The sequence below is a fragment of the Rhea americana genome, unplaced genomic scaffold (genome assembly GCF_003343005.1).
Source record: "Rhea americana isolate MKP2758 unplaced genomic scaffold, rheAme1 scaffold_403, whole genome shotgun sequence".
In the NCBI taxonomy this organism is placed as follows: Eukaryota; Metazoa; Chordata; class Aves; order Rheiformes; family Rheidae; genus Rhea; species Rhea americana.
The window spans coordinates 207,126-231,422 of record NW_028186539.1 but is presented as its reverse complement, the minus strand read 5'-3'; the positions used below and the strand labels follow the sequence as shown (position 1 = coordinate 231,422).

At 42.6% G+C, this 24,297-nt stretch overlaps 1 protein-coding gene across 2 annotated transcripts in view; it reads right to left on the bottom strand.

Annotated features, from left to right (window-relative positions):
• Positions 1-21,887, bottom strand: part of EDC4 (enhancer of mRNA decapping 4) — a 39,607-nt gene extending 17,720 nt beyond the window's left edge. Inside the window, exons 1-16 of one of the 2 annotated variants that reach the window (XM_085314437.1) lie at positions 21,729-21,887; positions 16,455-16,611; positions 15,213-15,324; positions 14,027-14,126; positions 12,218-12,407; positions 11,010-11,157; positions 10,297-10,401; positions 9,298-9,407; positions 8,637-8,720; positions 8,003-8,098; positions 6,876-6,978; positions 6,195-6,375; positions 4,242-4,314; positions 3,699-3,790; positions 2,818-3,014; positions 336-424 (exon numbers count right to left, since the gene is read on the bottom strand). In XM_085314437.1, the coding sequence (XP_085170563.1) occupies positions 336-424; positions 2,818-3,014; positions 3,699-3,790; positions 4,242-4,314; positions 6,195-6,375; positions 6,876-6,978; positions 8,003-8,098; positions 8,637-8,720; positions 9,298-9,407; positions 10,297-10,401; positions 11,010-11,157; positions 12,218-12,407; positions 14,027-14,126; positions 15,213-15,324; positions 16,455-16,611; positions 21,729-21,807 (1,916 nt within the window). In that variant the 5' untranslated portion in view covers positions 21,808-21,887. The remainder of the gene's footprint in view (positions 1-335; positions 425-2,817; positions 3,015-3,698; positions 3,791-4,241; positions 4,315-6,194; positions 6,376-6,875; positions 6,979-8,002; positions 8,099-8,636; positions 8,721-9,297; positions 9,408-10,296; positions 10,402-11,009; positions 11,158-12,217; positions 12,408-14,026; positions 14,127-15,212; positions 15,325-16,454; positions 16,612-21,728) is intronic. The other variant, XM_085314438.1, reaches the window with a different exon arrangement.
• Positions 21,888-24,297: the final 2,410 nt, after the last annotated feature.

Here is a 24,297-nt window from a genome sequence, read left to right as displayed (position 1 = left end):
TAAGATTTTCCTGAGAGTCCCAATTACCCTTGATGCCTTGATACCTGTAAACAGTGACAGCCTTTTGGGAGAAGCATGGAAAGCAACAAAGTTGAGATGCAGTAAAAGAATCCCTATGAGGCACAAATGAAACTATTGTCAGCTCCCTGGATGACAACAGGCATGCTCTAAGCTGCCTTAGGGATGCAAACAGTTGCCCATATAGGGGCTCTGGGACTCAGGCCAGTTTCTAACTCTGCTTAAAATCTTCTCTCCTGCAAGATAAACTACAGCTCTGTTCCACCCTACAGGAAATATTAGTTCAGCTGCAAAGGAATATTTAATGCTCTATTTACCTGGGCATAGAGGTGTCAGTGACAGAAGTGCTACTCATGGCTGTGACTACAGTCAGGGAACTGACACTACTGCCTGGAGATACAGTGATCTACAAGAAAACATACAGAGGTCAAGATGTGAAAAGAATCCAACAGCAGAACTTAGAACACTGGTCCCAGAAGAACTCCCAAAGAGTCTTTGTCAAAAGAAGAACAAAAAAGTTGGAAGAGTTGTACTGTTGGGGTGCTCAGGTGCTGGTCAAAGGCAGGCCCCAATACATCCCCATCATATGAACCATGACAGCTTGCACTGAGCTAAGACAGAGAACAGTAAGTTACTTTAGGCACATCTGTAGTCCCCAAATGAATGTTCTGCAGGGCTCAGCATCAGATCACGTTTTGTTGTTCAAGCTAGACTGCTCCTGTCAAGGTCTGTTGCCACTAGTGAGGCCAGAATCTGCCTGAGGTTTGGGTCCTGCTACATAAGCACTACCAAAAGGTGGTAAGGGAATGCATAAATGCACAGAAAGGGGTATTGCTCACCTTAGCTGGCTAGCAGTGCACACCACCACCACAGCACAGCAGGATATGCTGACCTCTCTGCTGCTTCTGGCTACCAAAAAATAGCTATAGAGGTCACTGACATATGCACAAATGTATAAAGCAGTGAAAGTCTATTTGGCCAACCTTCTGGCTCTTAACACTGTTTACAGGATAGTGGAGGTTAAGCTAAACCCAAGACTGGTTCACACTACAATGCTTTCAGGTGCTGGTACCAGTAAGAACAAGCTTACCATGAAATAGGTAACAATGAAAAGTCAAATTTAAACTGAAAATGAAGAGTAAGCTGGTCCTTGTAGCAAACAGTATGCTCAATCATCCCTTCATCAACAACATCTCTCTACTTTCTCGGCTCATCTTTGCATCAGGAAAGCTATCCACCCTCAGATACATAATTAACTTCTGCACTCAATAACTTTGCTAGCAACATCAAAACTTTTTGAGGAGTTTAATTTATTCTTTGCTCCCCAACTTCTCACTAGGGGTGGGCATATCTCAACCATCTCAGCACTAACTCCATTTCTCCACACCTCCATGTGCTGCCCATACTCATGCAAGCTCCTCCAGCACATGTATAAGCTGTGGTTACAACCTGTCATTTCCCCCCTTAGAGGGGGAAGCTCTGCCTGAGGATGTGCACACAGTGTGCTGCTCATCAGCACTTTCACCACTGCCTGTAAGAACCATGTCAGCACAGCAAACAACTGCTGACAATCCATTTCTCACAGGCAGGCAACAAAAGCACTTGCAAACAGCACAGTTTCACATCAGCTGAATACAGCCCTTGTAATTATGTTGCAAATCACTTTTAAAAATATATATTCTTTAAAACATTTTCTTATATACATTTATTCCAATTTTAAAAGCACATGGGAAAACCAATGGTCACAAATCCAATGCAGAGATAAGGGAGGACATGCAAGCAGGCTGTAAAACAAGAACATCTGAATGGATTTAAGACAAACTAGCATGAGGCTTGGATGCAGATTTGGCTAATAAACAGCGAGTTCCAGCCCTTAAGTTTGTTGTCATAACCAATAGGAGGCAGCAGAAACCTGCACTGAGGTAGGCAAACAAACATTGACAGTGCCAGACAGCCTCTAGAGATGTCCAGCAGGGCCCAAAGGGCCATGATGCTAGTCACACGCATGTGACAGAGCATTAAGAGTAATCCACTGTTTTCCCAACTACTCCACTGGAGCTCCACTGAGGAGAAAATGCTTGCTTATGGCTCTTCACCAAAAGACTCTAGTGCCTTTCTCATACAGCAAATTCTGAGGAATACTTCACTTATTTCCTGATCCTGAAATCCATGGAGCAAGCACAGAAGAATTGCCTGCAGTAGAAGTTAAGGCCTGCTGCATCAGTCCTACAGCAAGCCAATTCGGCAATCAACAGGATGCTATTCAGCTTGTGGAACTGTTTCCTTTCCATTCAGACAAGCTTCAAAGTAGATCCAGCTAAAAACCCACTGCACTATTGGACTGTTGATTGGGAGACCTTATGTAGATGTTCCAGTTCCACCTTCTAAGATATGACTATTTTAGACATGCATTCCCAAAGGATCTTGCCAAACAGGACATGCAGAGACAACGAAGCTGACAGGGTTTTTCTGTCCTTACAGTTAAACCACAACCTCAAACAGTAAAAACAGTAAACCAGTAAAAACAGTCTCCCCACATACAAACATCCATTATTTTCACACAACACAGCTACATCAGCAGTTTTGTAGCAAAATAGAGTACTCTCAACATAAGCTTAGGCCAGCGTGGCATTTTAGGCTGGCCAACGTGTCTTTATTCAGTGTTGGTTACACAAGGCAGTTTTTCTTCCGTGCTCTACATTCACTAGTTCTGCCCCTCTGAGTCATTACAGCCTAGGAAAAATTCAAAAGGATCAAAATCCTAATTATCCCTTTGTAACAGTGCTCTCCTCTGATTACCTGTTGAAGAGATGTACTCGGCATCATGAATGCATCTGGAGTCATCAACTTAGGTTTGGCATCATTTGAGAGAGAAAGAAAGTCTGCTGGTACAGGGAGATCAGCAATACGCCGCAAGTCTGGTTGAGAGCCATGCACAGATCCCTTTTCAGATCCCAGCCCTTCTGTGCTTAGATCAGCCATATGGTCTGGAAAGGCTTCCAAAGGATAAATACAAACAAATTTACAGGAACTTCTCCCAAAAGCTAAAGCTTTAATTCCACAAAGTACAAACTTATGCTATTGCCAATTGTACTAGATGCCAAGACAACAAGCAGAAACCCTGCAACATCCACCTGAACTAATCAAAGTTAAGGGCAATGCAAATCCTGTCTTTTGATTACTCTTTGTATGCCAAAGAGTGGATGTTGTCAGGATTTAATAATAAAAGAGATGCAAACTTCCCTTCTTCTCTGAATTTAAGGCCAGTTTTGACAGCCACATCCCAGAATGGTGAATGATCCAAGACAGCACACTGCAGACATCCTAGTTTCCTCTACCCCCACAGCTCTGATGTCACTGAGATCTCTTCCGCCTGACAAGAGGCCAACACTGTGTTCCTGGAAACAGTGCCAAATCAACTAGGAAGGTGAACCCAAGTGTGCACAAAGCATTAGCACTCCTAGCTTAACATGTTCCCCTTGCTCTGTACTCATACTGGGCTCTATAATCAAGTGAGTTGCTTTCATAGCTAGTCCATAGAACCCCTTATACAATGACATGTCTCTAATACAAAGAGGCAACCAAAGATGCCAGCAGGCCACCAATCAGCACCAACATGTCCACCTCAGCTACCTTTAAAGGCCTAGAATACCAAAGCCACACTGAACACAAATGCTCACCAAATTCTTCATGAGAACCATGGGAAGGTATGGATGCAGCCATGTCAGGACTATGGAGAGGCTGGAATCTGATCTGCACATCCTGTAGGGCCCTGCAGAAAAATCAGGTGTCTCTGATTAGCTTATGAATCACCAACAGAAGCCTAAGGCTTCAAGGATTGCTCTTCCTAGAACTGATTCCTGTGAAATACACTTTAGTGCTTTCTGCCTGTGAGGGAAGAAGTAAAAGCTGATCTTTATTCAGCTGTCAAACAGTTCTGGCACCCAGAGCATGTCAAAGATGCTGCCGGTACATACATATGTGCAGAATTCTGAAGTCGCTGTCTGCTTGCAGCAACAAAAAAAAAAATAGCTTGTCACGGCACCATGCTGAACCACTTACTGGTAAAGTCAGTCATCACTGTTAGAAGTTCCTATGGGTTCAAGTAGTTTTTATTGTCAGTGGAAGGAAATGATAAGTAAACTGCAGTTCATTTCTACAGGTCAGTGTGGGATTAGGACCATTGTGAACAGCTGCCCATGGTAGCTTCTACGCATACTCACTTGGTGTGCACACAGAAGAGTTTTATAAGTACACCTGCTGCCGACTCAACAGCCCCAGCTCCCTGAGCACCTTCTGGAAATGAGACAAAAGTAAAACATGAACTTGAATGGAAACTGCAAACAAAATACTAGAAAAATTCCACAGTAGATGAACCAGCAGCAAAGAACAATACAGCTCCATACAGCTTTGTCACTTCTCCACTTTAGAGGAAGATTTATCCTCTTATGGGAAAATGTATCCTATGCTCACTTTACTTTTCCACTGTGAGAGCAATAAAATTTGCTCTAATGCAGTCAAGTAAGCCCCAAGCGGGCAGGGGGTAAAAATCACCTTGCTAGGAAAACTGGAGGAAGCTGTGGTCTAGAACTGCCAGCAAGTTGTTCTGACTATTAAAGTGACTGGTTGGATACATTTTAAACGACATTCTCTGGCTTACATCACACAAGTTCAGACTAGGACTCAACCACCTTTCCCAGCTTTAAGCAACAGTAGTTATGCAAAGCTCTGCAATAACCTTCCATCAGCCAGTGCTGACAACATTCACCCAATATTGAATTAGTCTTGCTGCTATGAAAGCTAAGGAGGCTGAGAAGAAAAGACAAGCCTAACTCTCCACAAAAAGCCACTACAAAAAAAAAGAGTACTCATATTCTTTGCTTTGGGAACCAAGGAGTCATTGATGCTGACAATAACACAAATTAACTGTAATGATTATGTACCACAATAGGCACTGAGAGGTATATCACAAAGCTACACTGACAGTCCAGAAGTCTCATTTACAGGAAATACATTAATGTTAAAAAAAAAAAACAAAAAAAACCCTATAATGTTATTCAAAGCACCTTTCCAAATTTTACTAACAGAAAGACAGAAAGGTACAAAATCAGGAGCAAGCCAACACTCCAAGAGAAGCAGTAAAGAAGGAAGCTTGCATGGGATAATTCTCCACAGGATTCTGTATCATATCCATTGTAGTAATTGCCAGAATACAGCTCATGTGTCTCTAAGAAGCCTTTTACAAAGCACAGCCCTCAGCGCTGCAACCCCACATTTGTCATCTCCTCCCCTCTAAAGGGAGTTACTTGTTCATTTCTGCTGCAAGAAGCTTTGCGAGTCTCAATCCACAGCTTGGGAATAAGCCTTCCAGATGCAATAAAGAAGAATCTCTCCCTTTCTGTCCAAAAGTTGCAACTTGAAGTGCATACTGTTCTCACATCCTGGCATAGCTCTGGCAATACGTTTCAGAAGCAATCAACCGGATTTCAGATCATGAGTTCAAACTTCACACATTTAATTAAGCAGTTTACTCAGACAAGCAGTCACAGAAAATACATCCTGCCAGTTCCAGTTCTTCCAGGATCCCTGTTGCTCCTGTAAGCCTGCATCGGGCTGTGCTGAAGGGCTGCCCTACAATGCCAGAGGTAGGGCAGTATTCTGCCTGTGTTCTGCTAAGAGCAAGGAAGCTATGGGATCCTCCAAGCACCAGATCCCAGGCAGCTAGTCCTAAACCTTAATCAAACCTAAATTTAACCAAAAGGTTACTTCCACTTACTCAATCCTGCTCAACCCTGCACTATCTTTTAGTAACAGAAACACCTCAGAGGAGTTTCTGCATGGTAAGGGGTAGGGGCAATAAACTGAAATTTGGGTGGTTCAGGTTGCATATTACAAAAACATTTTCTCTAAGAATGGTGCAGCCCTAGGTCAGGACACCCAGGGCACATACAGAACGGCCATCTTTGGTGGCCTTCAATACACAAATAGATAAAGCTACAGTTGACCTATTCTACTGCTAGCAATATTTCTGCTTCAAAGTAGGAGGCTGGACCAGAGACCTCCAGAAAGCCCCCTGTAACTAACTTTACTGTGCTTCTCTGAAGTAATCCAGCTGTACAGTAGGAGTTTAATACAGAGGAGGAGAAATAGCAGTAGCCAAATTCTTTGTCACCTACCCACACTCAAGTTGTCATTTTCCTCTTCTGCTGGGAGGACTTCTGTATGCCTTAACCGGCAGCGGCTCACTGCCTGGATGCCAAAGCTTAGGACTGGGTGGGTAAGGAGAAACTCTGAGATAGAGCTAAAGTAAGCTTTGCCCTCCTCTTGGTTCTGCATCAGCTCCATCACATACAAGACCTGGAAGAATAAGAAACAGTAAGCCACTGGGATTTCACAGCAGAGTGTGTGCATGCATGTGCGTGCATGTGCATGCGCGTGCGCAAGTTCCTACTGTAAGACCCAGCATCTGAAGACCACCTGGAAGACCACCATGGGAATAACATTAGAAATAAAGTCTGACCAATTAAATCTTGAAACAGCACGCCCAAGGGACTATAAAAAGCACAGTGCTTGAGTCAATGCTGTTCAGAAACTCAATCCTACTGTGTCACATTCAGGTTCCTGCAAACAAGAGCTTTGCTTTAATGTTCAAAAATAATCCTTAAGGCTCCTTATGATTAATCAGCCAAATTGTTACTAATTGTCCTCTTACAGAGAAATAATTGAGGCCAACCTCTCTGTGTTTTCAGCCATTAATGTGCAAAGCCTAGACATCAGGAGCAGAAGTCGTCACAGAGAAGGCTATTTCTCCTTCTGTCACTGTCACCCACACGGTCAGTGAAAAATGAGCCACCTACTTTTCTTTGCACATCACTCAGTATCAGATATTCAGCGGAGAGGTCGAGACAGACTTTCAGGCTGGGAAGAATACTCATAGAGCTGAAGATGTCTGGAGAAAAGCTATATCAACAAACAAGAAGGGGATGCAAAAAGTAAGGCAATCAGCACAGTAGGAACAACTGCTATGAGTGAATTCATTAAAAAACATCTTAAGGAGTTTACAGCATTACAGTGCATCCACCCACTGGAATGAAAACATCAGCACAAAGATCAGTGCTTATATCAGCTAAGAATTCAGTAGGGAGATCACAGAACAGGATCTAATTATGGGTTCTGAACATTTAAATGCAAAATGACAGTTTGTAGTTATTTAACTTGTTCCACATTCATAGGAGGACAAGGCTCAAAACTACAGGTTTAAAGCCAGAGATCCACCAAACCAGAACAACCTTCTTAGGACTCTGACCTTTTGCTGTATGATATGGAAAAATCAGTACTCAGCTGTGTGTCACATTCTTTTCATTTTAGGAGGACAATTCAGGAATGGTCTTACGTGTGTATGTTACCTGAGATCTCAGGACCCACAAGCAGAAGAGTAAAATAAAAGAACCTAGCAAGTTGAGGGAAAAGATGAACTGAAAAGGAATTTGAATTTCTGGAGCTATAGGGCTTAGCAAACAAGTCTTCTTCAGCTATGTCAAAATAGCAGCTTCTAATTCTTTAAATCAGAAAAAGCAATAACAGGAGGAGATGCTAAGCTAGTTATTGAATAGATTTATTTATTTATCTATTTAAAAGAGAGGAAAGCAGTCACGGAGTGCTATTTGGAATTCCATTTCTAAGGCTACAGGTACATTTGTGTTCTACAGACCAAAGTGGGGACAAAAGGTCTTGGTAACACCTGTGTGTCTGTATGACGGGACTTGCACTACCAAAGTCTGACCTGGCACTCTATCACAGCCCTCATATCTTTCAACAAATATGCCAGATTCACAAAAGAAGAGACACTAGCTGGGGCTAGATTCTAGAGGTTAAGGATCACCTTTGCAAAGCAAGCAAACCTAAAAGGTTAAACTTTACTATGATCCACCAACTTGTCAAACTAAATATAACTGATCAGTGGAACCACCACATCAACACCTACCGGACAGTCTGCAGACAGGTCCAAGACACAGTGCACCACATCTTCAGCTCTCTATTCTGGTCTGCTCCTGTGATAAGGAATCTCCAGAAGGGAACCCTGCCAGTACAACACAAATAGATTACCTTAAAGATCTGGTCTCTCCCAAAAGGACATTTCACAGAGAAGTTTCTCATAGTCTGCCCATGGTTGGTTTTGACAAACAGTGTCTTAAACTTCTCAGAAAATTTCTGCTTCTGAGGCACATTAAAGAAACAGTATAGCTCTCAGCTCCCAAGAGCCATAAGGTTATAACTGTCTAAAGAAAGAATAATAGTAAGAAAGCTCTTTTTGTCCATCAAATTTCTACTGCAGTTGATAACAGGCCAGGTAAAATTGACCATACTACAAACCTGAAAAGATTCTATGACTCAGAATTTTCATTGCTTAGCTCTTCACAGTCCTGGAATTGACATTAGAGTTAAGGTAACTTTAGACTCTGCTCCAGTGTCTTGTTTTTCCATCACTAGATAACTTATTGCAAAAACAGAATAGGATTTGTTCCTGTCACAAAGTTAAATTTGTACAAATACAATGCAATTACAAGGAAATCTCCAAAGGCAGAGTTGGAAAATATCACTAAAGATTGGGGACTTACTCTGGATCTTGTTTTTTATGGTTGTCACAGAAGAGCAGACAGGAGAGGGGCCTACCATCATGGGGCTTCCACTCATGAAGACACCTAGAAGAGAATGAGAAAACAGCAAGAATGCAGGGACTATTGAAGGTGGGACAGGGGGGATTAAAAAATGGGCTCTGAACATCTTATCACTTGGTGACTGCTGATATAGTGCACTATTCAACCAAGCGTTATCAATTGGTAGTTGACTACAGGCTTATGTAAGTTGACAAGGGGATCACACCCCACACAGCCACAGACTGTGACCAAAAAAGAGCAAGCTGCCTTTGCTTTGGTGTTTCAAAAATGACATCATATATAAAAAACATCAACATTGAGAGGAGCAGCTCAGAGAAGCATTCTGCATGTGCAGGACAGTTTAACAGTTTGGTCACAGTGTGCACAATGCACAAGATTCATGTTTCCAGACGTAGCTCTTTGCTTTTGTCTGAAGTTCACCTAACTTTAAGCACGTGTGATATTCAGTGATATAACAGCACTGTTCAACCACAAAGTACTTCATAAACATTCACCCTGTATCTTCATAATGAACGAGAGTGATTTTGTAAGAAGAAAAAGTCTTAGAGAGAAATTGCTGTTCTCTATTTGAACACTCCTCAACTTCTAATTCTCCAATTACCTTGGCTCATCTTGCCCTTCAATATAGATCTGCCAGAATTTGACAAAACCATCATGGCTTGCTGTGGCCAACACAGTTCCATCTGGAGAAAGTGCTCCCTCACTCAGGCACTGGGGAGAGAGAGAAAGGTTACAAAATAACTCATCAAGAGAAAAAAATAATACTGTCTTCAAACAGGAAGGATACCTCTAATACACACTTCACCAGGCAACTTATCCCTTCATAGAGCTGACAGGGCATATTTTTTTATCTTCTGAGATTGTAAAATCAAAAGAGAACCTATGTGACCCTTAATACGCTATGATGTCAGGAGGGCTCCAAACTTTTACAGAAATTCAAGCATAGGGGAGAACACTAAGTCCCCAAGAGGAGTTAGCCTGAATATTTATACTCTTCTTTGATTAGTTACACTAGCAAAAGTTTTTAATGGTCTGACACAACATCCCTCCAGAGGTGGCCTTCTCAGTCTGAGATAAAGAAGTAAGTTGAGGAGGGTTGGAGAGTTAACTCTTATTCTGACAAATGTGAGATGCCTCACTTCACTTCCAAATTCAATGGCCATGCCCACTGGGCATGCCAAACAGAGAGGGGGAAAAAAAGTGAGTTATGGAAAAAAGTTGAGCTATTTATCATTGCTGTTCATTTAGTCTTAAAACGTGAACAAGTTTGACCCGTAAGCCTAATTTCAGGAATGATACTCTTGCCCATCTCAATTGCCCAAAACAGATGTGGAAGTCCCTGCCATACACAGCCCCACACAGGATGCACTATCTTGGTCAAACAAGAAGTCAAGAATTTCAGCTCAGCTCAGTACAGTTCCTCTTGCTTTATTTGTATCACTTACTGATATCTAATATTTAATTGCAATGTGTAGTCATGCCAGATAGATGACTTACTACTTGTTTTGGAACTGTTATTTGGGGAGAAAAATCTTCCTCCCTGTAAGTACCCCTGTTTCCTTGATGTTAGATGTAGTGAACAAAAGGAATAGATTTTTACCGTGCTGTGACCTTTCACTACAATGAAGCCTTCTTTGATGCTAGGCACTTCCACTGGCCAAGAGCTGTTGTTTGTTCGAATAATGTCCAAATCCCACACCTCTGCCTGGAAAATAGACATGCATGTACACAAGCTTATTTCTATAACTATTGGATTCATCCAGTCAAGAATTTCTTACATTCTTACCTGACTTTCTAGTCCAATGGCAAATATGTGATAAAAACCTTCCCAGTTTCAAATGGTTTTGCCACGAGAAGCTTTCCCGTACCCAGCTGTACTTAGTATAGGCAGCTTTTTGTGGCAGTTGCAGTTGCTGCTCACCAGTCTTTCCCCCACCTTGGTACTGACTCAGCCTGCATGGAGATGAGTGATGCCTCTGGCACTCCACATTTTGTTTATGTTAGACCCCTTTATTTGGCGATGGGCAGAAGTTGCCACTTTCCTTTCCCCTGAGCCACTGAGAGAGATAAGCATGACCTCTCTTGCAAAAAGAGAGGTCCTGCCCCTTACTTTATGGGAGGATTCCCAGCTGGATTAGACAGAACCCACTACACCTATAACCACATGGGCTCTTGTGATGGTGCACTCTCCCCTCCCTTCACCTTCCCGCAAGGGTATCCCTCTTCACTCCTCCGCACTCACCCATGACAGCTCTTCCCTTCATTCCCCTCTCCTTCTACCAAGAAGGAATGTTTCAACCAAGATTTCCTTACCCTGTCTTCGTGCAACAATGCCAATGTTTGACTTCCCTCTTCACCACTCTCCTCATTATCATCTGGGATGAAAGGACACCAGATGATTCTTCGAGAAGTGTTCAATGGGGTATTGTCAGGTCGTTTGATGTTCACTAAGATCTCCTCTCTGATCACCACAGTTAAGGAACATACAACATTTTGTGTTACTGATGCTGAGCAATAATCTTTTCAGTTGTTGTCCTCTGCCAAATACTATTAGACATCAAGTTTTTCAGATCACAGATTCAAAGAGAAATCAGTTAAAAGGATTCTACTAAGAAAGAAGGAAGGCTAGCTTTTTCTCCGTGGTAGAAAAGAGTTAAGATGACAAAAGTTAAATTTTCCTAATTTTCACTTGCTGGCTGCGGGTAAGACCAGGATAAGCACAACAGAAGTAAACAGCTACATTTCAACGTACGATCCAAACAACTGTCGATAGATAAGTTTAATGATTTCATCTGCATTACAACAACAATAAATAGCAAAGAAAGACAGAAAAGCTACCATGCTGCCCTAGGCTGAGTGCTCCAGTTCATCCATACAAATCAAATCTTAAACTACAATAAACTTTGCTTCAGTTCCTTTTGAAATGATTGTATATATCAATGAAAAAAATAGGAAGACACACCTAAAATACCACTATCTATAGACTGATGTGCTTCCCAAAAGCATTGAGCAGTCACTGCTAGCAATTACAAAGAAAAGGTTTATGGTAATCAATCAAACCTTAAAATCAATTTCAAGACCATCAAAAGAACAAGGATGACAGCTGTGAAAGGAAATTAAGTGAGCAGGAGGCAAGTGTCACATCTTCCTCCCCAGAAAAGCAACTGAGAGAAAGACCTAGGACTAGACAAATGTGAGTAACAAGCTTTGTCATGTGGTCAAATGGACACTGTCCAGGTGTAAGGTCAGCTAGCACAAACCACTGATGCTAAAGTCCTCCTCATTAATTACTTCTGCCTAGGCCAGGAGGAGCACTGCAATGTCACTCCAAGAATTTCAGTACAGGCACAGGTTGACTGACTGGATGCTTCTTTGATACTCTGTCAGATAGGCAGAACTACCAACCTCCCTTCTGCAAGCTGATATTCTGAAAGGGCTACGAAACGAGCTGCAACTTTGAGGCTGCATTCACATCTAACCATTACACAGGCATTGATATGAGGCTTGCTTTGACAAGATACTGAATTTTCTCTTTATCCATGGCCAGACGCCAGACAAAAAGGTTGCCAGCCTCATCCAGGCATGCCAGTTGGTTGGAGTTGAGATGGGCAAAAGCCAGGTCTGCCACACCGCCTGTGAATCCTTTCAGCAAGGTACGCTCAGCAGTGCTGACGCTCAACACCCGCACCATAGCGGAGCCATTACTGGCAGCTGCAGAAAAGACAGAAAGATGTTACCATTCATCTGTGCAGTTTCCCTATAGGATTGCTTTTGTTTTCAGTGACTAGTCCATCATTTCCTACTTCCATCCTGCCATCAGCTGTCACTGGTGACACACTGAAAAATCCATGCCGATAGATGCCACATTAACAAACCCTTTTGAGACCCAGGACATGCACAAACATTCACTGCACTTTTCAACTTTGGCACAGAAGAAGGGAACTGCTGCAACAGAAGAATGATTTTGCCTGCCTTTTAAGGGGAGCTCAATTTCCTTCATCTCTTACAGTTTTTTGAGCACTACAAATTCTGAGTTATTCTACTTAAAACTCAGTAGAAGTTCATTCCAAAACAGAAAGGCCACTGCAGTGTTTCTTTACAACAAGCTCTGATATCACAGCTCACCAAGGACGGCATTCTTCTCATGGAAGACTTCCATTAAATGCAAGGCATAAATCTTTATCACAAGCTGATGACAAGGCTATCAGACTTCCAGGATTGACCTCCAGTGACTGTGGATTAATTTTAACTGTAATTTGATTTTCAGTAACTGGAGAAAAGAGTCACAGAGGCACACGTAACTCAAATACATCTTCTATAAGGGTAATGTAAAATCATAAACATTCATCTTTGGAAAAAGTGCTGTTTTTTAGCTTGCATAGCTAAGAAGAAAATGCCCTAAGGTGTACATGTTCAGACCAAAATTTCCAACTTCTTCATTTCAGACAAGCATCATTATAATGCAGGCTGGCTTATGATAACCCTTCTGTTTCCACTTCTGGATGCCCAAGTCAGCCCTGATAGATCACTCAATCTTCCGGATTTTATTGCACCCAGGCTTCAACACAAAAGGGCTAGACTTCTTAAGAACAGCTACTCCAGAATAACCTCAGTTAGATAAAACATAGAAACAGAGTAGCAGATTTTGTAAAAGACCAGACAAACTGATGGGGTGCCATTCTAAGAAGAAAGGAAGGAGCTGAATGGGCCCCCAAATCTGTGCTTGTATCAGAGCAGAAAGAGACACTGCAGATGAGCAAATGTTCACTTGTTTCACATATTTTGAGAAACAATTTTTCCCTGCATTGTTCTGCCTTCCTCTCCTTCCCTACTCCAAAACACAATCCATCTGCATTGCTCTTTGCCTTCTCCAAATTTAGCTTTAAACTCAAATCAAAGTTTATTTAAGCAAGTCTATTTCAAGCATCTAGCTGCTCAAATTACCATGGGCCTGTTTCTGTGCTTAGCACAAGAAAAACTTGTTCATTATAGATATATTTCACTAGAGTGAATATGAACAGACTGCTGTCCAGTGAAATCAATGCAATCCTCCAGCCTTTTCCCAGCCCTACTGAGTCCTTCTTTTTCCTATATTTCAAATTTCAGAAAAGCTTTCTTTCTTAATGAAAGCTCTCTTACACTATCAACTGTTCCCTCCCCTATAGCTCTAGCCTCATTTGTATTCTCACTACAACAGCACCCTGATCTGGGTATTACAATAAGTGTTTCACTTTTTGCCAGATACCTTCTTCCAAGGTACATATCTCCTCTTTTAGAGATGTGCAGAGTAAATCAATACAAATCACATCCAAGACTGGAAGATATCTCACCTCTAATGGCATAAGCCAGGTATGAATTTGAAACAGCTATCAGATTGCCATAGTAGTATTTCTGCTCCCAGTCATATCTAGCAACAGGCTGTATTTTCACCTGCTCAAGAGAGGGGAAAAAAAAATTAGAAGGGTCTGGAATAAATTTGCCAAATACATGACTTCCTCTAAAAAAGGACCAATAATGCTCAACAGGCAACTTTTAGAAGTAGGAATTGGCAAGCAGAGTTGCATATTGAATCTCAAGTAGCCGAGCCCTAAATATTCAAAGTTCTAGAGGCTGATGACTATTTCCTTCCATTGCAAGGAGGAAGGCAACTCAGAATTACTGCAGAACAACACTCTACCTTCAACTATAGCAAAGTAGTCTTCACCTCTTTATTAGTGCCATGTTTCGTATCCCAGTTTCTGGAAATATTTTTGAAATATAGAAACATATTTGGTGCATGCTGCTTGCTCTTCAGTTTTCATATTGCTGCAAAGAAACTGAGTCCTGCCCTTATTTGATAAAGACTGCTACTGCAAGTAAAGGATTAAGAAATACTACAGAAGTCTTGGCAGTGATCCTCTCATCTGTGAGTGTCTTCAGTATTATCCATGAAAAAAAAAAGAACAATACAGTAAGGTATTCATTTATGATTTCTGAGTTCCCTTAATTCAGCACACATCGAGGAACAAAATGACACAATAAGGAACTGCTGAGAGGACCAAGATCAGGATTTTCTCTCCTGAGCAATACCAATTATTCTGAGCACATGCTAGTACTCTGATACAAAACTAGTTCTAAGTTCCAAATATTGGTTCTCCTGCAGCTCTGATCTGCCAGCTCGAGCCCTCAGCAGGACTGATGCACACAAGCTATTAAAAGCAACTCTCACTCCATATTCAAGATCTACCATAAAAGAAAGAATCAACAGTGAGTGCAGGAAGGGCACTTTCACAGGAACCTACACTTATGCCATGGAACTTATTCCTGAGAAGTAGAAAGTAACATAGCCAGACTCTATAATCAATCGTAAGATACTGCTCCAATTTGTTTTTCCTTTGGTAACCTCTGAAACAAAATTCTATGTAACTATAAGCTCCTACAATACAGGAAAGAAGATCGTTATTTCTATTTTAAAATAGTGGGAACATTCATTGAGCTAATGTGACCAATAGAAATATACTTTCCCTTGTTACTTACCTTGTTACTCCCTCTGGCCTTACTGGTGATGCTGGAATCACTGCTGGCCACTATCTCCACATCTTTTGCTGATATCACTACGCAAGTGGAGCTGTCRTCACCGGAAAGGCAGCTTTTAAGAAAGACAAAGGGCAAAAATCACAAAGGACTTCACAGAAACTGGATAAACAGAGGTTAGCTATTTGGTATCCGTAATCTTAAACAGCACTGCAGAAGATATATCTGTGCACCTAGTGGGTTTGAGCTGAGCAACTAAAACAAAAACTATTTTCAGTTAAGAATCTACCTTCTCAATGTATCTCAGTATTCTATGAGTGTTAAGTACCTGGCTTGTTCAGCTTAAAGCCTCCAGTCTCCTCTCTCAGCCCATTAATCTGTTTGGTTTGAATATAGACCAACATTTGGTCAAAGCAGCTTTGGATCATTATCCACCACTAAAAAGCACAAAGACCAAAGTCAACAGCTGAACATCAGCAGCGGCAGTGCACATTACTCACAGTTCTCACAGCATCCTCTCTCAGAACTATGAACAGAGAAGTGAAACAAAAACTACTTACATGAGGTCTAATGTTAAGCGCATAAACACAAGTATCACACTGATTAGACTGACGTATGATAGCAGTGTGTATGATTTGTGTTATCACTCGCATGGCAGAAAAAATCCTAATTATTCTACATGCTTATGCTCTTGCTCTTTAGTATTTAAGTAGCAAATATGTGCATGCATTCCAAAATACACCTATTTATATTCACAACTCAGCAGAGAATTAGGTAGGAATTCAGTTCAGGATCAGTTGTTCTGTTCTAAGTTATGGGGAAATAAATACTATGACAAGTATGTGGTCTCCCCTGCAAATTGGTGTAAGTTGCCTCTCAGATAACTTGCATGCCTGAAACAGTCTAGCTGGAGTTCTATGCAAGAACACTAAGCTTCACCCAGAGCTCTACTAATATAACTACATCCTGACTTGCTATTTCCATCATTTGGCCAGTCCTGCTCCCCTTCTCCCTGAACAGCTCCATCAGTGTTCTTCATTTCCTGAACAGCAAGGATATGAGGCTCCATGGACCACCATCACAAAAGCCAGAGCTCTGACACCTGTGGTCAACAGCATCAACTCACAACCACCAGCTCAGTTCAAGCTAAAACTCACTGTTAGAGTCCCACCACCTAGGCTCCCCAGAACTGTTTTTTTCACTGTTTTCTCTTCACTCTCTCAACTTTTCTTGGACAACACTTACATGACTTGGTTCTCCTGCAGGACTCCCAGAGAAATGCTGCGATGCACTGGCTTAGCCAAAGAAGGTCCATCTGCAGCCACAATGGGATCAGGCACCAGCAGTCCATTCAGGTCTCCATTGTATGAATTTGATGATCTCTGGTTCTCATTTACTGAACCTAGGGAAAAGCATGACCAACTGTGCACAACATCTATTTAAAAAGGCATAGTGCTGTGTGAAGTATACTACTTCATTTTTCTTTTTTTGGTAGGTATCACTGATCTATCAGTTGTACTAATATGATGAATTAGTTGGAAAAAATACTCTGCTCTAAAAAAAGATGTGCAAGATAGCTCCCCTATAAGAAACTTAACTCCATGTAAAAGAGCAGAGTCACAGCCCTTTTCTTACATTAAGCAACCCCAAAAGATCAGAAAAAGACACAAATGAACAGGAACAAGTAACTCATCAGGTTCAAGGAGTGAATACTCTTGACTCAGAGAGACTAAAAGCTTGAGCTGGTTCAGGCCTTGATCTCACATTCAAGTTCCAAATATAAGGGGTCTTGAAAGATCTATTTCTAACTGTCATAGCTGCTGAGAGCTTTCTGAATTCCAGTAAGTAAATACAGTGGTTAGCTGCAACATTTGGAGATGGTTGGAAATAATACATTTATTACTTTCCAAAAACGGCTTTTGACTACAAGACCTGATTTCGAAGTCCAGGTGTTACAGTAACTCAGCTACAAACTGTGCAGCTGAGCCCATGGAACTCCCATATCTTTTCCTTGGTTTTCTAGTCAGATAGAGGTTTAAAGCACCCACAAATTCTGTGTAAAACTAGCCTGTGTTCAGAATTCCAGCTCTGCTTTGAAGAGTGTATGCATCCTGACTTCATATATTTGGCCTAGCACAAGCTGCATTTTAATCCCAGGACCCTTATTTCCTTCCTCACTTTCTGAGCGTTTCTAGAAGGGGACAAATAGAAAATATTCTGTTAGAAGGAAAATGTTCTCTCTCAGTATTTTATCAGCAAGGTGAAGAGTTGACAGTATGTACTGGAAAGTGTGCCCAGTCTGTCTGCACTGTCACATCAATACACAGAAGTCAAAGTCATTCATCTCAGAGGAAAAAAAAAAAAAAAAAAAAACTTGCTTGAAATTTTCACTGATTTTGAAAATTGAAATTTTTGTAGTGTTGCCTGGAAACAACTGCTGCTAAGCTCTTGTAAAATGGCCGCTCACAGGACCAGAAGCTCTACTCTTACTGGCACATATAACAAACCTAAACAGAACTGTGGGCAAAAGACATGTCCCTTGAAAACACGGCAAACTTCAAATTACCAAAGAGGTTTAATAGCTTTAATATATCAGAATAAATGCTGTTACCTATAGAAGTAACTGCAGCTACTATTTATTCTTCAGAATTCTCCCAGTTTACGAACAAAGACATTAAATCAGGAACTTCACAATGAACATCAAAAGCAGGTGCAGCTATATGGTATCCCAATGCAGAGACTGATTGAGCACGCACCTGGACCACAAAGTTGGACTGCACTGTATGAAGAAAATAGCAACTGCACTCACACTGTACAAGAAAACTTCAGGCCACAGAAAGCAATCCTGTAACCACCTAATGCATTTGCGCTTGCTGTTGCAGGATTAAGACTGTGCCAATAATTCTTCTGGGCACATGATACCCATCCAGTTGCAGCAACTTCCATCAGCTGTAATGGTCCAAAAAAACATCGCAAATGGTCCAGCAAAAACATCGTAGGCTGCAAAACAGAGATGATGCAAAAAGCATCTACGTTCTTTGCTCTATTTGCAACAACAGGAAAGGCTGACATAAGCATCTCAGCTTTCTTTATGCTTGCCAGTAGGACACTCATGTCAGCTCCATGGGAGGTGGAAAAAGAAAACACTCCGTGGAGACTGGTAGACACAATAACAATACACTGACATCAGGACTGTGCTTAGCCCATCACTCCATCTTAGTGGGATCCAGGCAGAGGTGTAGTGTGCATGCAACCCTGAAGGCATGAAAGAAGGGAAGAGGTTCAATCTTCAGTAAGCATGCAAACAAAAACAAGCATTAACTCACACTAGTACTGGCCATCAAAGACAAAAAAGAGCCAGTCATATTCATTACCTTTTTAGAAAAACAATCCAAGATACAGAATGCTTCCTGCTCCCATAAAACTTGCACCGCTATTTTGTATTAAACTGAATACGTCCCTGATAAATGTCATGGGAGTTGGGTGAACCTATTTAACACCTACTATCAACAGAGATTTCAGTACAGATTAAAGGATTCTGCCCAGAATCCCAGCATCAACATCCTGTCTACAGCTCAGAAGAATAGTCATGCTTCAGTTTGGAGGCAAATGACTTAATCATGCTGTTTCCCAAAAAAAGAGCAAGAGCTACTGAAGTTGTGAATGATGTACAGAATCACAGAATGGGTAAGGTTAGTTGGGACCTCTGGAGATCATCTAGTCCAAGCCTCCTGCTCAAGCAGGGTCATCTAGAGCATGTTAGACAGGGTTGCATCCAGGCAAGCTTTGAATATCTCAAGAGAAGGAGACTCCACAACCTCTCTGGGCAACCTCTTCCACTGCTCTGTCACTCTCACAGTGAAGAAATTCCTCCTCATATTCAGGCAGAACTTCCTGTGCTTCAATTTCTGCCCATTGACTCTTGTCCTGTCACACGGGACAACTGAAAAGAGTTTGGCCCTGTCCCCTTGACACCTTCCCTTCAGGTACTTATACACATTGATAAGATCCCTCCTCAGGCTTCTCTTCCCCAGGCTAAACAGGCCCAGCTCTTGCAGACGTTCCTCAGGTGCTTCAGCCCTCTGATCATCTCTGCAGCCCTACACTGCACTCTCTCCAGTACTTCCATGTCTCTCTTGTACTGGGGAGTGCAGAACTGGACACAGAACTCAAGATGAGGCCTCACCAGGGCTGAGAAGAGGGCCAAAAATCACCTCCCTCGACCTGCTGGCAACACTCTTCCTAATGTACCCCAAGAGACCACTGGCCTTCCTCACCTGGTACAGTGAAATCAAGTGAAATCTCTGTCAAGAGAGGCAGGGAACAAGCGGGGAATTGCATTTTCATAACTATCAAAACCAGCAGAACTAAGAAAGTATTATGACAGTTGTAACCTCTTTCTAGTAGGGAGTATCGCTGTCACATGCTTTGAGAGGACCCAGAATAACATAACGTTGCTCATAACTACATGCATCCAGTATGGCAAAATTTTCGTAGTGTTAAGAGACCCAGAAAGCAGCTACACTATTCTCTGTGCGATATTTTAGTTTGTTAATTCCGGGAATAACAGAATCTAGAACTGGAGAGGATCTTGACAGCAACAGCTGTTATGCCAGATAAGACTGGCCCAATATATGCAATTCATGGCATCGCTTTCCCATTCAAAAGCTTTGATGGATCCCTCAGTTTCACTTCCCTTTGTTGTGTTCACAGGACTTTCAGAGGCTTTCAGTTAACAAACAAGTACTCTTGCTTTTACTTTGTCCAGTTCTTTAAAGTCTCTGCTACTACACATGCAGTGCTTCCTGCTGAGCACTACAGGTACTTACAGTCCACTTGCTCCTTTTCCTCCCAACTAAGAACCAATTTCAAAGAAATAAAATGAAAAGATACAAGCTATTCTCAATGAATATCTCCTTTCCTTCTACCAGCAAAAGAAGTTGCTTCTAGGGGAAGCCAAGTCACCTTAAGAAGGCAGAAACAACTTGAATCATTTCCCAACCGTGACACCTCCTTTCAGTTCATGAATTGCTCAGGAGACAAGCTTTCTCCATCACAGCACTGAGTTCTCTTTTCAGTCTTTCAAGTAAAAAGCCTGGCATTATACAGAAGAAATGTATTTTTACAATATTAGAATTAAAATCCTGGGACATTCAAGTGTTACAGAAATAAGAGAAACTACCTCAAGCAAGTACAAGTTTCTCTACGGATAACAAAACTAACAAAACCTAGCTTACGATAGATTTGCATCTTACCTCATGTGCCTCCCCAACTCTCACAACAATCCTGTATCCAAGCTCTCATCTTTTTGAGCAAGCATAAGACAGTGCATGTAGCAGTGCTTTAGCACTGCTTCACTTGTACTGACAGACTTGTTGTTGACTCTTGGGATACTTTAAAATGAAGTTCTCCTTGCCTTTCCCTTTTTGGGAGCATAAAGATGGCGGAAATTCTGTCCTCTTTCCAGACACCAAGTTTTTCCAAAACATCTAGGAACAGTCTTCTTCAGACCACTACCCCTATCAAATTAGACTGAAAATCCAGAAGGTTCAAAAGCTATGAGGGGGACTGAGAGAGAGATACTATACTAAAAGGAAATTGGAACGTATTTTACAGCTGACTACTAAGATCATTGCTGTCTACCATGGATATTGCTCATGGGTAGAAAGAAATTAATCTACTTAAAGCAGAGAAGTAAAATCGCTCAAAGTAAAAGCAGAAGATTCACCACCACTTTTAGAGAGACATTTGTGATAAGAACCTCATTTCACATTCAAATAAGAAAGAGACTGACAAGAATACTGCTGATCTCAGAGAGACCGAATAGCCCAATGTGCTCAGTCCAGCAAGAAAACTTGTGGGGAAAAAAAAACATTTTTTTTTTTTTTTACAAGGAAGGGAGACTCAAATTGAGGACCGAACTGTGCTGACCTACTCAGAGACAATGATACTCCTTAGAAAAAAAGAATTCAGAAAGCACTGGAAAAAGTGAGCTTTGGCTCCCGCTCCCTGTTCAACAATAGATACTGCCTCCTGTAAGTAAGAATGTACTCTGAATTTTATCTGAGCTACCAGGCAGTCACTGGATTTTTATCCCTACCCAGCTGGTACAAAAACTTTGCCCCTAAGGCCTGCATTCCTTGGGAAGAGACTCAGGGTGAGTGGGGCTCCCTGTCTGCCCTCACTGTTACCTCGCAGACAGAAGCAGCCGACCCGAGCAGTAGAGGACGATGCCTCCGGCACCCCGGTGGTGGGCGCAGGGGAGGCAAGCAGCCAGCGGCCGGCTCATGGCAGCACTGTTCCGTTTGCGGGGGCCCCAGGCCCAGCTTGTGGGAAGGTCTCGGCCCCGGGGCGGAGAACTCTGAGCAGCAGCGGCGTGGGCACAGCGCCCCCAGGGCCGGGTACAGATGTCTCCCCGAGCGGCTGAGGGAAGGTTTGCGGCGCGGCTCCCGGCGCCGTGCAGCCGGCACCGCCCTGGCGGCGGCCTCCCCGCGCACCCTCGAGCCCCGCTCCCCTCACCTCCAGGCCGGTCCAGCTTGAGGATGTCCCGCAAGTGCTGGGTCGCGTCCTCGATGTCGATGCTAGAGGAGGAGGCCATGGGGCCCAGTCCGCGCAACCGCCGCCACAGCCCGCGCAACCGCCGCCGCGCTACCCGTACCCACCCCGGCCCGCCGCCCCCACTTCCGCCTCCGGTCCCGTTGCTGGTGCACCGGGCGGAAACCTCCGCCGGGCCGGCGCGTTCCGGGGGCGACAGAGGCGGGCGGCCCCCCAGCCGCCTCTCCCGCGGGCCTGGCTGAAGCGAGTCTCCCCCTAGTCAGGGAAAGCGTTCCCGACGTCTCTAGCACGGGTCCGACGCGGCCGCGCGGGAGCCGCCGCCAGGGGCCTCCATCACCCCCCGCCCAACCGCCACCCTGACCGCGCGGTTCCAGGCGAGGCTTTGCCCTCCCTCCTCTCAGCGGGCCTGAGACTTACTTTCCTCAGCCGGTTAAAAGGCAGATGTTAAGTAGGACAGAAGGAAAGCAAGTCCTTCCTTTCTTCAGAACGTGAAAACGCTCCTTGTTTCCCCATCCTCAAGAAACTCCTTGCCAAGTACAGTACCTGTTGTGTTCAAGAACCACCTTCAAAGTTTCCTGGAGGCAGCTTTGTAGCAGGGCTGTGAATACCACTAGCAGTGAGGCTGATTTGATATTCCAACAAACTGCCTGAGAGGACTTCAGAAGGTTCACTCTCAAAGAGGCAAGACAGCTCATTTGGGGAAGAAAAAAAAAAAAAAAACCCCGCTCTCTCATATGTAATGCTCCCTTTTTCCAACTACAAGCAGCTCTCTCCACCTTTCCAAAAAACTCCCCAACTTGGAACGTGACTATTCCGCCTCAGTCTAACACTTGCACTGTGACAAGGGTACAAGAAAGAAGCGTTCAGTTAAGAGACAGCAAACCTGTTCCCAGATCACAGGCCTCAAAGAGTGACCTGCAGATCTCAAAAGCATTAAGCAATACTGATTCAGAAACACTGGCATTGGCTTCTTCCAGGTAAGAAACCAGGAATGAAAGACTGTGAAGAAAGAAAAAAAAAAAAAAAAAAAAAAAAAAAAAAAAAAAAAAAAAAAAAAAAAGAGAGAGAGAGAGAGAGAGAGAGAAAGAAAGAAAAAGAAAAAAGTACTATTACGGACTCCTTCCCTCATTCTGCCCCCTCACCCCCCCCCCATAGCCAGCTGCAACTGCATGGGATAATTTCTTTGAAGTTTTAAGGGTTTAAAGGATTTTCATTTTAGATTTGCTTTTAAACTAATACCTGCAACATGTAGCATTTCTTGAAATCAAACCTCTAACTTGGCTCTGTGAGCTCATTACTTACCAGAGGACTATCTGCACATAATGGACAAGATCCTCCTGCAGGGCAAGGTTTGTAAGCCAAATTTCATTTAGACCTGGAGTCTGTAACAGAAGGATCCTTGCCTAGCAATGACTGTGCAAAATGCCTCTTTCTACTAAAAGTGACGGTCTCTTTAAGTGATGAGTTTTGAGCACTAAGTTGATAGCATAGAAACAGCAACAGGAAAACAGTACTTCATTTGAAACAAATAGGTCAGCACATCAGAAAGATATGGAAGTGTTGTGATACCAGACAAGAAGGCCCTAAGACAAATTTTCAAGAAAGCTCCATTCCCATTTCAATTTCAAAGCCAGATTTGAGAACAGAGCAGCTTGGCCACACAGCATCCCCAGCTTTCTTGAAAGTTGCAAAGGGAAATGACAAGTCAGTATACTCTGAAAGTCTTGACTGCAGCCAGGCATGCTAAGCCCTCAGAAGTTTGGCCGTAATGATTTAATCAGCTGTGAAGGTAAAGCAAATATGATTCTGCTCCTGTGGCATTTCTTATCCTGAAAAGAGTAAGTAGTATTTAATAAATTAGGGGGCAGGTTTAGCTCAGTTGGTTAGAGTGTGGTGTTGCTAATGCCAAGGTCATGGGTTCAGTCCCCATATGGGCTATGCTGAGGTTTAGACTAGATGATCTCCAAGGTCCCTTCCAACCTTATCATTCTATGATTCTGTAAAATACATTCACTAATGAAATGCTGCCACCTTCCGGGGGATACATGACAGACAGTGATGTTATAAGAAAAAAAAGGACATATACACACTGCACAGCAAATGCAGTACTGTCAACTAGTTCAAATTATAGTGAAGGGAAGCTGAAAGGACAATAGAGAGCATAAACCTGCCCAAGGGCATCTGGGCTGGATGCAAATTCAAGGATACTAGATTGTATAAGTACTTCAAACACTTGGAGGCAAGTATCGTATTTTGTCTGCCTATAAAGATGATATAGCCGGCTTGTCTAGCTTTGAGGGTTAATATAATACATGTAATGAAGATTAAATACAGGCTGCCATGACTGTTAGCTTTGTACATTATCATGTATTTTACCAAGGTAAAAGCCTAACAACAGCTAAGATCTAACTGGTCAAGGAAAATGTTTAAAAACTGAGCCAGAAGCCACCACCACCATAGCTGCTTAGAAGGAGCGAGAAAGCAGCTGTATGCCCAAGGGCAAACCTCAACAGCCTTCACTGGTAAAAGTGTT